We start from the raw sequence: 17,937 nt of genomic DNA on the forward strand, positions 1-17,937 counted from the left end.
CTCTCTTTTCATCTGATCTCTCCTCTGTCTGATCTCTCTTTTCATCTGATCTCTCCTCCGTCTGATCTCTCTTTTCCTCTGATCTCTCCTCCGTCTGATCTCTCTGTTCCTCTGATCTCTCCTCCGTCTGATCTCTCTTTTCATCTGATCTCTCCTCCGTCTGATCTCTCTTTTCATCTGATCTCTCCTCTGTCTGATCTCTCTTTTCATCTGATCTCTCCTCTGTCTGATCTCTCTGTTCATCTGATCTCTCCTCTGTCTGATCTCTCTGTTCATCTGATCTCTCCTCTGTCTGATCTCTCTTTTCATCTGATCTCTCCTCTGTCTGATCTCTCTGTTCATCTGATCTCTCCTCTGTCTGATCTCTCTGTTCATCTGATCTCTCCTCTGTCTGATCTCTCTGTTCATCTGATCTCTCCTCTGTCTGATCTCTCTGTTCATCTGATCTCTCCTCCGTCTGATCTCTCTTTTCATCTGATCTCATCACTGTCTGATCTCTCTTTTCATCTGATCTCTCCTCCGTCTGATCTCGCTTTTCATCTGATCTCTCCTCCATCTGATCTCTCTTTTCATCTGATCTCTCCTCCATCTGATCTCTCTTTTCATCTGATCTCATCACTGTCTGATCTCTCTTTTCATCTGATCTCTCCTCCGTCTGATCTCTCTTTTCATCTGATCTCTCCTCCATCTGATCTCTCTTTTCATCTGATCTCATCACTGTCTGATCTCTCTTTTCATCTGATCTCTCCTCCATCTGATCTCTCTTTTCATCTGATCTCATCACTGTCTGATCTCTCTTTTCATCTGATCTCTCCTCCGTCTGATCTCTCTTTTCATCTGATCTCTCCTCTGTCTGATCTCTCTTTTCATCTGATCTCTCCTCTGTCTGATCTCTCTTTTCATCTGATCTCTCCTCCGTCTGATCTCTCTTTTCATCTGATCTCTCCTCCGTCTGATCTCTCTTTTCATCTGATCTCTCCTCTGTCTGATCTCTCTTTTCATCTGATCTCTCCTCTGTCTGATCTCTCTTTTCATCTGATCTCTCCTCCGTCTGATCTTTCTTTTCATCTGATCTCTCCTCTGTCTGATCTCTCTTTTCATCTGATCTCTCCTCCGTCTGATCTCTCTTTTCATCTGATCTCTCCTCCGTCTGATCTCTCTTTTCATCTGATCTCATCACTGTCTGATCTCTCTTTTCATCTGATCTCATCACTGTCTGATCTCTCTTTTCATCTGATCTGTCCTCTGTCTGATCTTTCTTTTCATCTGATCTGTCCTCCGTCTGATCTCTCTGTTCCTCTGATCTCTCCTCTGTCTGATCTTTCTTTTCATCTGATCTCTCCTCTGTCTGATCCTTCAGTTCCTCTGATCTCTCCTCTGTCTGATCCTTCAGTTCCTCTGATCTCTTCTCTGTCTGATATCTCTCTTCTGATGTCTCCCTCATCTGATCTCTCTTATTCTCTTCAGAACTGCTGAATCGCTCAATTTGTTCATCATCTTTGTTCTCCATCACTTCACCACTCTCTCTGTCTGTTCTATTCTGTCTGTTGTTTGTTTTCTTATTGTTCTCCTCTTTATCTGCCTGTTTCACCTTCATGTCTTCTTTCACACCTTGATTCTTCATATCGCTCGTTTCCTCATCTTCCTCTCGGCCACTGGATACTGCAGCATCTGGGGTGGGAGGGCAGGAAACAGCACTGCTGCACTCCCTGCTGCCCCCTTCTGCTGTTGAGGGGAGGTGACGCCCACACAAGGAGTCCTTACAGTGGAAGGGGTGTAGATAGAGAGACAGACAGACAAAGAGAGAGACAGACAGAGACAAACGGGGGTGTGAGGCCACATGCAGATCCCTCGTCCCGAAACAACAAACAGCGGTATTATTAACAGAGTCACAGAAATAAATAACAGGGGTAGATAGAAATCACATTTATTATTATAGTGAGACTAAGACAGACTGACAGTGAGACAGACAGACAGACAGACAGACAGGTACCTCTGAAGGTGGCTCTTGACTGTGGTCTCTAGATAAGGCTGGATCTTGTAGTTCAGGTTCTGTTCCTTCTTCAGGAAGAGCCGTCCCACTGACCTCACTGTCCTGTAACACACACAAACACACACATGCATAAATGGAGAAGCAGGTTGTGTAAGTATAAGACATGATGTCTGTATGATGTGTATCATATAAGAAGTTATTACACATTTCTTTGAAATACTTCAAATATTTGTGTATTAATGACACTAAATTGTTCCAGGCAAGTAATTTCATACTCAGCGGTGGTAGTTTTCTGTCTCTCGCTTCACAACACAATCCTTCTAACATGATAAAACAGTTTACACCCAAATCTACATTTTGTGTATACATCCTGATTACCCTGTCAGGGTGTGTTTTGTGATAATGTCCAGCTGACTGAACTTTATCTTATATGCCGTTGGTGAGACTCACCTCATACTGTAGTCCTCCTCCCAGAGCATCCAAATCTAGATGCAGGTTCTGCAGAAGACCAGCTGAAACCAGCGGCCTCTACACACACACACACACACACAATACACACACACACACACAGGTGAGTTCACATGGAGACCAGTGTGTGTAGGTATAGGTATGATCACTAAGGTGTTTTTGTGTGTATTTTGGATGCACCTCTTCCTCTGAGATCTCCTCCTCTTCCTCAGCGCTCCTCTCCTCATGAATGCTCCTGACAGCACTGATGCTCGACACACCACCCTGATACCCACATGAAACACAACACATACATTCAGTACACCAGTAACATTTTGAATAATGTCTGTTTCTGATTTTAAGACTAAATCAGTGGAAAACTGAAAGTCAATACAGGTGAAACTCGAAAAATTAGAATATCATGCAAAAGTTCATTAATTTCAGTAATTCAACTTAAAAGGTGAAACTAATATATTATATAGACTCATTACAAGCAAAGTAAGATATTTCAAGCCTTTATTTGATATAATTTTGATGATTATGGCTTACAGCTTATGAAAACCCCAAATTCAGAATCTCAGAAAATTAGAATATTGTGAAAAGGTTCAGTATTGTAGGCTCAAAGTGTCACACTCTAATCAGCTAAACACCTGCAAAGGGTTCCTGAGCCTTTAAATGGTCTCTCAGTCTGGTTCAGTTGAATTCACAATCATGGGGAAGACTGCTGACCTGACAGTTGTGCAGAAAACCATCATTGACACCTCCACAAGGAGGGAAAGCCTCAAAAGGTAATTGCAAAAGAAGTTGGATGTTCTCAAAGTGCTGTATCAAAGCACATTAATAGAAAGTTAAGTGGAAGGGAAAAGTGTGGAAGAAAAAGGTGCACAAGCAGCAGGGATGACCGTGAGCCTGGAGAGGATTGTCAGGAAAAGGCCATTCAAATGTGTGGGGAGCTTCACAAGGAGTGGACTGAGGCTGGAGTTACTGCATCAAGAGCCACCACACACAGACGGGTCCTGGACATGGGCTTCAAATGTCAAACGCCTTACCTGGGCTAAAGAAAAAAGAACTGGTCTGTTGCTCAGTGGTCCAAAGTCCTCTTTTCTGATGAGAGCAAATTTTGCATCTCATTTGGAAACCAAGGTCCCAGAGTCTGGAGGAAGAATGGAGAGGCACACAATCCAAGATGCTTGAAGTCCAGTGTGAAGTTTCCACAGTCTGTGTTGGTTTGGGGAGCCATGTCATCGGCTGGTGTTGGTCCACTGTGCTTTATTAAGTCCAGAGTCAACGCAGCCGCCTACCGACATTTTAGAGCACTTCATGCTTCCTTCAGCAGACAAGCTTTATGGAGATGCTGACTTCATTTTCCAGCAGGACTTGGCACCTGCCCACACTGCCAAAAGTACCAAAACCTGGTTCAATGACCATGGTATTACTGTGCTTGATTGGCCAGCAAACTCGCTTGACCTGAACCCCATAGAGAATCTATGGGGCATTGCCAAGAGAAAGATGAGAGACATGAGACCAAACAATGCAGAAGAGCTGAAGGCCGCTATTGAAGCATCTTGGTCTTCCATAACACCTCAGCAGTGCCACAGGCTGATAGCATCCATGCCACGCCGCATTGAGGCAGTAATTAATGCAAAAGGGGCCCAAACCAAGTACTGAGTACATATGCATGATTATACTTTTCAGAGGGCCGACATTTCTGTATTTAAAATCCTTTTTTTTTATTGATTTCATGTAATATTCTAATTTTCTGAGATTCTGAATTTGGGGTTTTCATAAGCTGTAAGCCATAATCATCAAAATTATATCAAATAAAGGCTTGAAATATCTTACTTTGCTTGTAATGAGTCTATATAATATATTAGTTTCACCTTTTAAGTTGAATTACTGAAATTAATGAACTTTTGCACGATATTCTAATTTTTCGAGTTTCACCTGTATTTCCAAAATAAAAACCTCTCACATTATCTCATAAGCAGGCTCTAATTAGAATATTTTTAATCTGCAATATGCAGGAGGAGCGGAGTTTTGGACCAATGACATTTCACTGTGGGTGGAGCCAGTGCAACAAAATAAAAACCAAGTGACCACTAAAATACCTTGTGGTTGGTTCAGATTAAGATGTAAGACATATGATTCAACTCATGTCACTATACTGCATCATGTCAAGAGACACAGCCATTTTCACCGTGCATCATTCCCCCCGCATTATTCTCTTATCGCGATTCAACTTCATGCATTTTTCTGTGTGCATCCGCTTACTATTTTTAAAGTGATTAAATAACGTGCATTTTACCGTGTGCACCCAATTTCTCCTCTGTGTTACACGGTTTATTGCATTGATCTCAAAGCACTGCTTATCTAGAACAACAATAACAACAATCAATTGTGTGAGGGATTCAAATTATCTCAAACCCTCGCTGCTCATTAACAACCATAAAAACAACAACAACAACAAACAATTGTGTTAAGTCATGGCATCCGGGTTCCACATGTCTTTTGGCTCTAGAGCCCCCGCAGCAGGTCATTTGGGTAACATCTCGGCAGCATACTCGCTCAACAAAGCGACACCACTCTTCCGTTCCTGTTAGGGTTTCCAATCGATTCTCCCCACTCAGTGATGCACCCACTGAGAATCATGTCGAAATAGCCCTTGTTATTGGTGATTCTATTGTAAGGAACGTGGAAATAGAGACTCCAGCCACCATTGTTAAATGTATTTCAGGTACCAGAGCATCTGACGTCAGATCAAATTTACAAGTGTTGGCTAATGTTAAACGTAGATTTAAAAAAAAAAATTCTATACAACTCTAAAATTGTTTTTCAAGTTGGCACTAATGATGTCCGGCTTCGCCATTCAGAGATCACTAGAGATAATGTTAAAGAGGTGTGTGACTTTGCAAAAACGATGTCAGACAATGTAATATGCTCTGGTCCCCTCCCTGCTCATCGTGGTGATGAGGTTTATAGTAGATTAGTGTCACTGAATGGCTGGATGTCTGAGTGGTGGCCGGAGAATAGCATAGGATTTATAGAAAATTGGAAGAGTTTTTGGGGTAGACCTGGCCTGCTAAAGAGAGACGTACTCATCCCTCCAGGGAAGGTGCCGCTCTCCTCTCTAGTAATTTGGCTCATAGTCTTAATAATGATAGTATTTGACTAACTGGGGCTCAGGTCAGGAATCAGACAAACTGGCTAATCCGAACAACTGCTAGCTGCATTGAGACGTCACACAGGTCACATAAACTACAACACATAGAGACTGTATCACCTAGATATCTCATAGAGACTGTGTCTGTTCCCCGAACTACCAAACACAATAACCTCACTAAATCATTTAGAAAAAACATGATTACGGTAAAACTTTGAAGATAAACATCATATAAATGTAGGGCTACTAAACATTAGATCTCTTTCTACCAAAGAACTAATTGTAAATGAAATGATTACAGATCATAGATTGGATGCGCTCTGTTTGACTGAAACCTGGCTTAAACCGGATGAATATATAAGTTTAAATGAATCCACTCCCCCAGGTTATTGTTATAAACATGAGCCTCGTCTGAAGCGTGGAGGAGGAGGTGTTGCTGCAATTTACACGGAAGTTTTTGGTGTTACTCAGAAGACATATAAGTCCTTTGAATGGCGAATTTCTGAACACTCATGCTCTCAAGAGAACAGCTCGGAAAATGGAGCCAAAGTGGAGGAATACAAAATTAGAAGTATTTCGTGGTGCATGGAAGGATAGTGTCTGTAGATACAGACAGGCACTAAACATTTTAGTAAACTCATAGAAAATAACCACAACAATCCTAGATGTTTATTCAGTACTGTGGCTAAATTGGTTAGAAATAAAGCTTCAACAGAACCAGATATTATGTCACAGCTCAAGAGTAATTACTTCATTAATTTCTTTACAGATAAAATTGAAATAATCAGAAATAAAATTGGAATTGTGCAATCATCTGTCATAGCACCTCAGAAAACAGTGTCGAATAATTTTCCTCCTGTGCAACTTCAATCATTCTCTGTCATCGGTCATGAAGAACAAAACTTATCCAAACATCAAAAGCCACAACATGTTTGTTAGATCCAATACCAACTAAGCTCTTAAAAGAGGTATCTCCTGTAATCTCAGAACCTCTCCTTAATATCATTAACTCCTCGCTATGCTTAGGACATGTCCCAAGAAACTTTATAATGGCAGTTATCAAACCGCTTATTAAGAAGCCAAAACTTGATCCTGGAGAACTTGCTAATTATAGACCGATTTCAAATCTCCCGTTTATGTCAAAAATACTAGAAAAGGTAGTGTCCTCCCAAATATGTTCATTTCTACAGAGAAATAGTATATATAAAGAATTTCAGTCAGTATTTAGGCCTCATCACTGTACAGAGACTGCACATATCAGAGTTACACATGACTCTTATCATCTGATCACGGCTGCATTTCTCTTCTAGTGGTTTTAGATCTTAGTGCTGCATTCGACACGATAGATTACAACATTCTCTTGAATAGGCTGGAGAATTATGTTGCATTTGTGGAGTTGCAATAGCATGGTTTAGGTCATATTTAGCAGACCGCTACCACTTTGTATGCATAAATGAGGAATTGTCAAACCAAACAAAAGTAAAATATGGAGTGCCACAGGGGTCAGTTTTAGGGCTTCTGCTTTTCTCCATGTATATGCTTCCCCTGGGAGATATTATCAGGAATAGTGGAATAAGTTTCCACTGCTATGCCGATGATACACAACTTTATATTTCTTCAAAACCTAATGAGATTTCACAATTCTCCAAATTAGCAGCGTGTATCAATGAAATAAAAGATGGGATGGCCAGAAATTTCCTTCTACTCAAATCTGACAAAACAGAGTTTCTAATTATTGGACCAAAAACCTCCAGGATGTCCAGCAAGATCAATAAATAAACTTCAATTGGTTCAAAATGCAGCAGCCAGAGTGCTGACGAGAACCAAGAAATATGATCATATTAGCCCCATTTTATCATCGTTACATTGGCTACCTGACAATTCTGTTAACTACGTACAAAGCTTTGAATGGTCTCCGCAGTACTTAAGTGATCTTCTGTCACGCTATATTCCATCACGTTCATTAAGATCGCAAGATTCTGGCCTGTTAATAGTTCCTAGAATATCAAAATCCAGAAAAGGAGGAAGATCCTTTTCATATTTGGCTCCTAAACTATGGAATAGTCTTGAACTGTGATGCGCCTCAATGATCTCACCTGCATCACCTCGGTCTAATGATGGACTACACTCTTATAATGGAATATATCGACTAACAAAACTTGACTAATAAATCAAAACTAAAATATATACTTGAATACAGCATTAAGAGAGGTTTGGAGGAAGAGAGGAGAAGACACGGTTTTCTGTTTTACCCCGAGAGATGTTTTGAGTGGCTGAAGTCCAGACGAGCTGCTCAGGGAAGATCTGAGAGGGGCTGCCGAAACCTCAGAGAGACCCCGGAGCGGAGCCAGAGGTCCCAACACCTGAAATACAGAGAGACACATATGAGGAAGAATCTCAATGTGGTGGAATGGGAGGAGATGTATGTTACGTCCTCATTACTGTATGTGTGATCGCTTTGTTTCATTCTCTCAAAAAGTCTTTATAGTTCTATTTTGGGTAGTTGACATACAACATGTCCATGAACTTATGTTAAATCAACATCAAGATTTTTGGTTAAAGTTAACATGGCAACTCTTATAAATAAGGTGGTATTTGTTTACATTGGCTAACTACATTAGTTAACATGAACTAACAATGAACACTACTTTTACAGCATTTATTAATCTTGCTTAATGTAAATTACCACATATCCAATACATGTTTTACACTAAAATCTATACATATTCAAATGAGTTCATGAAAACAAAATAATATAAAAAATGAACAAAAGTATTTTGATAAACTAGCATTAACCAAGATTTAAATATGCTGTAAAATGTAATTGTATATTGTTAGTTCATGCATTTAGAAATTATAAGAATAAAACCTTATTGTGAAGTGTTACCATTTATGTACAGCATACAGTGGACAGATGAATATCTAACGGCCACTTCTAGTGAGAGTACCTATAGTACTAAATCATCTCCATTTATAGACAGTTTGTCTAACTGTGGACAGATGAATATCTAACGGCCACTTCTAGTGAGAGTACCTATAGTACTAAATCATCTCCATTTATAGACAGTTTGTCTAACTGTGGACAGATGAATATCTAACGGCCACTTCTAGTGAGAGTACCTATAGTACTAAATCATCTCCATTTATAGACAGTTTGTCTAACTGTGGACAGATGAATATCTAACGGCCACTTCTAGTGAGAGTACCTATAGTACTAAATCATCTCCATTTATAGACCGTTTGTCTAACTGTGGACAGATGAATATCTAACGGCCACTTCTAGAGAGAGTACCTATAGTACTAAATCATCTCCATTTATAGACAGTTTGTCTAACTGTGGACAGATGAATATCTAACGGCCACTTCTAGAGAGAGTACCTATAGTACTAAATCACCTCCATTTATAGACAGTTTGTCTAACTGTGGACAGATGAATATCTGACGGCCACTTCTAGAGAGTACCTATAGTACCATATCATCTCCATTTATAGACAGTTTGTGTCACTGTGGACAGATGAATATCTAACGGCCACTTCTAGAGAGAGTACCTATAGTACTAAATCACCTCCATTTATAGACAGTTTGTCTAACTGTGGACAGATGAATATCTAACGGCCACTTCTAGAGAGAGTACCTATAGTACTAAATCACCTCCATTTATAGACGGTTTGTCTAACTGTGGACAGATGAATATCTAACGGCCACTTCTAGAGAGAGTACCTATAGTACTAAATCACCTCCATTTATAGACAGTTTGTCTAACTGTGGACAGATGAATATCTAACGGCCACTTCTAGAGAGAGTACCTATAGTACTAAATCACCTCCATTTATAGACGGTTTGTCTAACTGTGGACAGATGAATATCTAACAGCCACTTCTAGAGAGAGTACCTATAGTACTAAATCACCTCCATTTATAGACAGTTTGTCTAACTGTGGACAGATGAATATCTAACGGCCACTTCTAGAGAGAGTACCTATAGTACTAAATCATCTCCATTTATAGACAGTTTGTCTAACTGTGGACAGATGAATATCTGACGGCCACTTCTAGAGAGTACCTATAGTACCATATCATCTCCATTTATAGACAGTTTGTGTCACTGTGGACAGATGAATATCTAACGGCCACTTCTAGAGAGAGTACCTATAGTACTAAATCACCTCCATTTATAGACAGTTTGTCTAACTGTGGACAGATGAATATCTAGCGGCCACTTCTAGTGAGAGTACCTATAGTACTAAATCATCTCCATTTATAGACAGTTTGTCTCACTGTGGACGGATGAATATCTGATGGCCACTTCTAAAGAGAGTACCTATAGTACTAAATCATCTCCATTTATAGACAGTTTGTCTAACTGTGGACAGATGAATATCTAACGGCCACTTCTAGTGAGAGTACCTATAGTACTAAATTACCTCCATTTATAGACAGTTTGTCTAACTGTGGACAGATGAATATCTAATGGCCACTTCTAGTGAGAGTACCTATAGTACTAAATCACCTCCATTTATAGACAGTTTGTCTAACTGTGGACAGATGAATATCTAACGGCCACTTCTAGTGAGAGTACCTATAGTACTAAATCACCTCCATTTATAGACAGTTTGTGTCACTGTGGACAGATGAATATCTAACGGCCACTTCTAGAGAGAGTACCTATAGTACTAAATCATCTCCATTTATAGACAGTTTGTCTAACTGTGGACTGATGAATATCTAATGGCCACTTCTAGTGAGAGTACCTATAGTACTAAATCACCTCCATTTATAGACATTTTGTCTAACTGTGGACAGATGAATATCTAATGGCCACTTCTAGAGAGAGTACTTATAGTACTAAATCATCTCCATTTATAGACAGTTTGTCTAACTGTGGACAGATGAATATCTAACGGCCACTTCTAGTGAGAGTACCTATAGTACTAAATCACCTCCATTTATAGACAGTTTGTCTAACTGTGGACAGATGAATATCTAACTGGCCACTTCTAGAGAGAGTACTTATAGTACTAAATCATCTCCATTTATAGACAGTTTGTCTAACTGTGGACAGATGAATATCTAACGGCCACTTCTAGTGAGAGTACCTATAGTACTAAATCATCTCCATTTATAGACAGTTTGTCTAACTGTGGACAGATGAATATCTAACGGCCACTTCTAGTGAGAGTACCTATAGTACTAAATCACCTCCATTTATAGACAGTTTGTCTAACTGTGGACAGATGAATATCTGACGGCCACTTCTAGAGAGCGTACCTATACTACTAAATCACCTCCATTTACAGACAGTTTGTCTAACTGTGGACAGATGAATATCTGACGGCCACTTCTAGTGAGAGTACCTATAGTACTAAATCATCTCCATTTATAGACAGTTTGTCTAACTGTGGACAGATGAATATCTAACGGCCACTTCTAGTGAGAGTACCTATAGTACTAAATCATCTCCATTTATAGACAGTTTGTCTAACTGTGGACAGATGAATATCTAACGGCCACTTCTAGTGAGAGTACCTATAGTACTAAATCATCTCCATTTATAGACAGTTTGTCTCACTGTGGACAGATGAGTATCTAACGGCCACTTCTAGTGAGAGTACCTATAGTACTAAATCATCTCCATTTATAGACAGTTTGTCTAACTGTGGACAGATGAATATCTAACGGCCACTTCTAGTGAGAGTACCTATAGTACTAAATCACCTCCATTTATAGACAGTTTGTCTCACTGTGGACAGATGAGTATCTAAAGGCCACTTCTAGAGAGAGTACATATAGTACTAAATCATCTCTATTTATAGACAGTTTGTCTTACTGTGGACACATGAATATCTGACGGCCACTTCTAGTGAGAGTACCTATAGTACTAAATCATCTCCATTTATAGACAGTTTGTCTAACTGTGGACAGATGAATATCTAACGGTCACTTCTAGAGAGAGTACATATAGTACTAAATCATCTCCATTTATAGACAGTTTGTCTAACTGTGGACAGATGAATATCTAACGGTCACTTCTAGTGAGAGTACCTATAGTACTAAATCATCTCCATTTATAGACAGTTTGTCTAACTGTGGACAGATGAATATCTAACGGCCACTTCTAGTGAGAGTACCTATAGTATGAAATCATCTCCATTTATAGACAGTTTGTCTAACTGTGGACAGATGAATATCTAACGGCCACTTCTAGTGAGAGTACCTATAGTACTAAATCATCTCCATTTATAGACAGTTTGTCTAACTGTGGACAGATGAATATCTAACGGCCACTTCTAGAGAGAGTACCTATAGTACTAAATCACCTCCATTTATAGACAGTTTGTCTCACTGTGGACAGATGAATATCTAACGGTCACTTCTAGTGAGAGTACCTATAGTACTAAATCATCTCCATTTATAGACAGTTTGTCTAACTGTGGACAGATGAATATCTAACGGCCACTTCTAGTGAGAGTACCTATAGTACTAAATCATCTCCATTTATAGACAGTTTGTCTAACTGTGGACAGATGAATATCTAACGGCCACTTCTAGTGAGAGTACCTATAGTACTAAATCATCTCCATTTATAGACAGTTTGTCTAACTGTGGACAGATGAATATCTAACAGCCACTTCTAGAGCGAGTACCTATAGTACTAAATCACCTCCATTTATAGACAGTTTGTCTCACTGTGGACAGATGAATATCTAACAGCCACTTCTAGAGCGAGTACCTATAGTACTAAATCACCTCCATTTATAGACAGTTTGTCTAACTGTGGACAGATGAATATCTAACGGCCACTTCTAGTGAGAGTACCTATAGTACTAAATCATCTCCATTTATAGACAGTTTGTCTAACTGTGGACAGATGAATATCTAACGGTCACTTCTAGAGCGAGTACCTATAGTACTAAATCACCTCCATTTATAGACAGTTTGTCTAACTGTGGACAGATGAATATCTGACGGCCACTTCTAGAGAGTACCTATAGTACCATATCATCTCCATTTATAGACAGTTTGTGTCACTGTGGACAGATGAATATCTAACGGCCACTTCTAGAGAGAGTACCTATAGTACTAAATCACCTCCATTTATAGACAGTTTGTCTAACTGTGGACAGATGAATATCTAGCGGCCACTTCTAGTGAGAGTACCTATAGTACTAAATCATCTCCATTTATAGACAGTTTGTCTCACTGTGGACGGATGAATATCTAATGGCCACTTCTAGTGAGAGTACCTATAGTACTAAATCACCTCCATTTCTAGACAGTTTGTCTAACTGTGGACAGATGAATATCTAACGGCCACTTCTAGTGAGAGTACCTATAGTACTAAATCACCTCCATTTATAGACAGTTTGTCTAACTGTGGACAGATGAATATCTAACGGCCACTTCTAGTGAGAGTACCTATAGTACTAAATTACCTCCATTTATAGACAGTTTGTCTAACTGTGGACAGATGAATATCTAATGGCCAATTCTAGTGAGAGTACCTATAGTACTAAATCACCTCCATTTATAGACAGTTTGTCTAACTGTGGACAGATGAATATCTAACGGCCACTTCTAGTGAGAGTACCTATAGTACTAAATCACCTCCATTTATAGACAGTTTGTGTCACTGTGGACAGATGAATATCTAACGGCCACTTCTAGAGAGAGTACCTATAGTACTAAATCATCTCCATTTATAGACAGTTTGTCTAACTGTGGACTGATGAATATCTAATGGCCACTTCTAGTGAGAGTACCTATAGTACTAAATCACCTCCATTTATAGACATTTTGTCTAACTGTGGACAGATGAATATCTAATGGCCACTTCTAGAGAGAGTACTTATAGTACTAAATCATCTCCATTTATAGACAGTTTGTCTAACTGTGGACAGATGAATATCTAACGGCCACTTCTAGTGAGAGTACCTATAGTACTAAATCACCTCCATTTATAGACAGTTTGTCTAACTGTGGACATATGAATATCTAATGGCCACTTCTAGAGAGAGTACTTATAGTACTAAATCATCTCCATTTATAGACAGTTTGTCTAACTGTGGACAGATGAATATCTAACGGCCACTTCTAGTGAGAGTACCTATAGTACTAAATCATCTCCATTTATAGACAGTTTGTCTAACTGTGGACAGATGAATATCTAACGGCCACTTCTAGTGAGAGTACCTATAGTACTAAATCACCTCCATTTATAGACAGTTTGTCTAACTGTGGACAGATGAATATCTAACGGCCACTTCTAGAGAGAGTACCTATAGTACTAAATCATCTCCATTTATAGACAGTTTGTCTAACTGTGGACAGATGAATATCTAACGGCCACTTCTAGTGAGAGTACCTATAGTACTAAATCATCTCCATTTATAGACAGTTTGTCTAACTGTGGACAGATGAATATCTAACGGCCACTTCTAGTGAGAGTACCTATAGTACTAAATCATCTCCATTTATAGACAGTTTGTCTAACTGTGGACAGATGAATATCTAACGGCCACTTCTAGTGAGAGTACCTATAGTACTAAATCATCTCCATTTATAGACAGTTTGTCTAACTGTGGACAGATGAATATCTAACGGCCACTTCTAGTGAGAGTACCTATAGTAGTAAATCACCTCCATTTATAGACAGTTTGTCTCACTGTGGACAGATGAATATCTAACGGTCACTTCTAGAGCGAGTACCTATAGTACTAAATCACCTCCATTTATAGACAGTTTGTCTCACTGTGGACAGATGAATATCTAACGGCCACTTCTAGAGCGAGTACCTATAGTACTAAATCACCTCCATTTATAGACAGTTTGTCTAACTGTGGACAGATGAATATCTAACGGCCACTTCTAGTGAGAGTACCTATAGTACTAAATCATCTCCATTTATAGACAGTTTGTCTAACTGTGGACAGATGAATATCTAACGGTCACTTCTAGAGCGAGTACCTATAGTACTAAATCACCTCCATTTATAGACAGTTTGTCTAACTGTGGACAGATGAATATCTGACGGCCACTTCTAGAGAGTACCTATAGTACCATATCATCTCCATTTATAGACAGTTTGTGTCACTGTGGACAGATGAATATCTAACGGCCACTTCTAGAGAGAGTACCTATAGTACTAAATCACCTCCATTTATAGACAGTTTGTCTAACTGTGGACGGATGAATATCTAGCGGCCACTTCTAGTGAGAGTACCTATAGTACTAAATCATCTCCATTTATAGACAGTTTGTCTCACTGTGGACGGATGAATATCTGACGGCCACTTCTAAAGAGAGTACCTATAGTACTAAATCATCTCCATTTACAGACAGTTTGTCTAACTGTGGACAGATGAATATCTAACGGCCACTTCTAGTGAGAGTACCTATAGTACTAAATTACCTCCATTTATAGACAGTTTGTCTAACTGTGGACAGATGAATATCTAATGGCCACTTCTAGTGAGAGTACCTATAGTACTAAATCACCTCCATTTATAGACAGTTTGTCTAACTGTGGACAGATGAATATCTAACGGCCACTTCTAGTGAGAGTACCTATAGTACTAAATCACCTCCATTTATAGACAGTTTGTGTCACTGTGGACAGATGAATATCTAACGGCCACTTCTAGAGAGAGTACATATAGTACTAAATCATCTCCATTTATAGACAGTTTGTCTAACTGTGGACTGATGAATATCTAATGGCCACTTCTAGTGAGAGTACCTATAGTACTAAATCACCTCCATTTATAGACATTTTGTCTAACTGTGGACAGATGAATATCTAATGGCCACTTCTAGAGAGAGTACTTATAGTACTAAATCATCTCCATTTATAGACAGTTTGTCTAACTGTGGACAGATGAATATCTAACGGCCACTTCTAGTGAGAGTACCTATAGTACTAAATCACCTCCATTTATAGACAGTTTGTCTAACTGTGGACAGATGAATATCTAATGGCCACTTCTAGAGAGAGTACATATAGTACTAAATCATCTCCATTTATAGACAGTTTGTCTAACTGTGGACAGATGAATATCTAACGGCCACTTCTAGTGAGAGTACCTATAGTACTAAATCATCTCCATTTATAGACAGTTTGTCTAACTGTGGACAGATGAATATCTAATGGCCACTTCTAGTGAGAGTACCTATAGTACTAAATCACCTCCATTTATAGACAGTTTGTCTAACTGTGGACAGATGAATATCTAACGGCCACTTCTAGAGAGAGTACCTATAGTACTAAATCACCTCCATTTATAGACAGTTTGTCTAACTGTGGACAGATGAATATCTGACGGCCACTTCTAGTGAGAGTACCTATAGTACTAAATCATCTCCATTTATAGACAGTTTGTCTAACTGTGGACAGATGAATATCTAACGGCCACTTCTAGTGAGAGTACCTATAGTACTAAATCATCTCCATTTATAGACAGTTTGTCTAACTGTGGACAGATGAGTATCTAACGGACACTTCTAGTGAGAGTACCTATAGTACTAAATCATCTCCATTTATAGACAGTTTGTCTCACTGTGGACAGATGAGTATCTAACGGCCACTTCTAGTGAGAGTACCTATAGTACAAAATCATCTCCATTTATAGACAGTTTGTCTAACTGTGGACAGATGAATATCTAACGGCCACTTCTAGTGAGAGTACCTATAGTACTAAATCACCTCCATTTATAGACAGTTTGTCTCACTGTGGACAGATGAGTATCTAAAGGCCACTTCTAGAGAGAGTACATATAGTACTAAATCATCTCTATTTATAGACAGTTTGTCTTACTGTGGACACATGAATATCTGACGGCCACTTCTAGTGAGAGTACCTATAGTACTAAATCATCTCCATTTATAGACAGTTTGTCTAACTGTGGACAGATGAATATCTAACGGTCACTTCTAGTGAGAGTACCTATAGTACTAAATCATCTCCATTTATAGACAGTTTGTCTAACTGTGGACAGATGAATATCTAACGGCTACTTCTAGTGAGAGTACCTATAGTACTAAATCATCTCCATTTATAGACAGTTTGTCTAACTGTGGACAGATGAATATCTAACGGCCACTTCTAGTGAGAGTACCTATAGTACTAAATCATCTCCATTTATAGACAGTTTGTCTAACTGTGGACAGATGAATATCTAACGGCCACTTCTAGAGAGAGTACCTATAGTACTAAATCACCTCCATTTATAGACAGTTTGTCTCACTGTGGACAGATGAATATCTAACGGTCACTTCTAGTGAGAGTACCTATAGTACTAAATCATCTCCATTTATAGACAGTTTGTCTAACTGTGGACAGATGAATATCTAACGGCCACTTCTAGTGAGAGTACCTATAGTACTAAATCATCTCCATTTATAGACAGTTTGTCTAACTGTGGACAGATGAATATCTAACGGCCACTTCTAGTGAGAGTACCTATAGTACTAAATCATCTCCATTTATAGACAGTTTGTCTAACTGTGGACAGATGAATATCTAACTGGCCACTTCTAGTGAGAGTACCTATAGTACTAAATCATCTCCATTTATAGACAGTTTGTCTAACTGTGGACAGATGAATATCTAAAGGCCACTTCTAGTGAGAGTACCTATAGTACTAAATCATCTCCATTTATAGACCGTTTGTCTAACTGTGGACAGATGAATATCTAACGGCCACTTCTAGAGAGAGTACCTATAGTAGTAAATCACCTCCATTTATAGACAGTTTGTCTCACTGTGGACAGATGAATATCTAACGGTCACTTCTAGAGCGAGTACCTATAGTACTAAATCACCTCCATTTATAGACAGTTTGTCTCACTGTGGACAGATGAATATCTAACGGCCATTTCTAGAGCGAGTACCTATAGTACTAAATCACCTCCATTTATAGACAGTTTGTCTAACTGTGGACAGATGAATATCTAACGGCCACTTCTAGTGAGAGTACCTATAGTACTAAATCATCTCCATTTATAGACAGTTTGTCTCACTGTGGAGAGATGAATATCTAACGGTCACTTCTAGAGAGAGTACCTATAGTACTAAATCACCTCCATTTATAGACCGTTTGTCTAACTGTGGACAGATGAATATCTAACGGCCACATCTAGAGAGAGTACCTATAGTACTAAATCATCTCCATTTATAGACAGTTTGTCTAACTGTGGACAGATGAATATCTAATGGCCACTTCTAGTGAGAGTACCTATAGTACTAAATCATCTCCATTTATAGACAGTTTGTCTAACTGTGGACAGATGAATATCTAATGGCCACATCTAGAGAGAGTACCTATAGTACTAAATCATCTCC

The 17,937-nt window shown here is 39.0% G+C and overlaps 1 protein-coding gene across 1 annotated transcript; it reads right to left on the reverse strand.

Annotated features, from left to right (window-relative positions):
• Positions 1–424: 424 nt before the first annotated feature.
• LOC127629450 (trichohyalin-like) lies at positions 425–7,702 on the reverse strand (the record flags this gene model as incomplete). Its single annotated transcript, XM_052106554.1, has 4 exons — positions 7,697–7,702; positions 2,642–2,725; positions 1,994–2,095; positions 425–1,759 (listed from the first exon to the last, which is right to left on the reverse strand). Coding segments are annotated over exons 1-4 (1,527 nt in total), but the record flags the coding sequence as incomplete, so codon positions are not given.
• Between the last annotated feature and the right edge of the window lie 10,235 nt (positions 7,703–17,937).

This window comes from Xyrauchen texanus, chromosome 36 (assembly GCF_025860055.1).
Source record: "Xyrauchen texanus isolate HMW12.3.18 chromosome 36, RBS_HiC_50CHRs, whole genome shotgun sequence".
NCBI lineage: Eukaryota > Metazoa > Chordata > Actinopteri > Cypriniformes > Catostomidae > Xyrauchen > Xyrauchen texanus.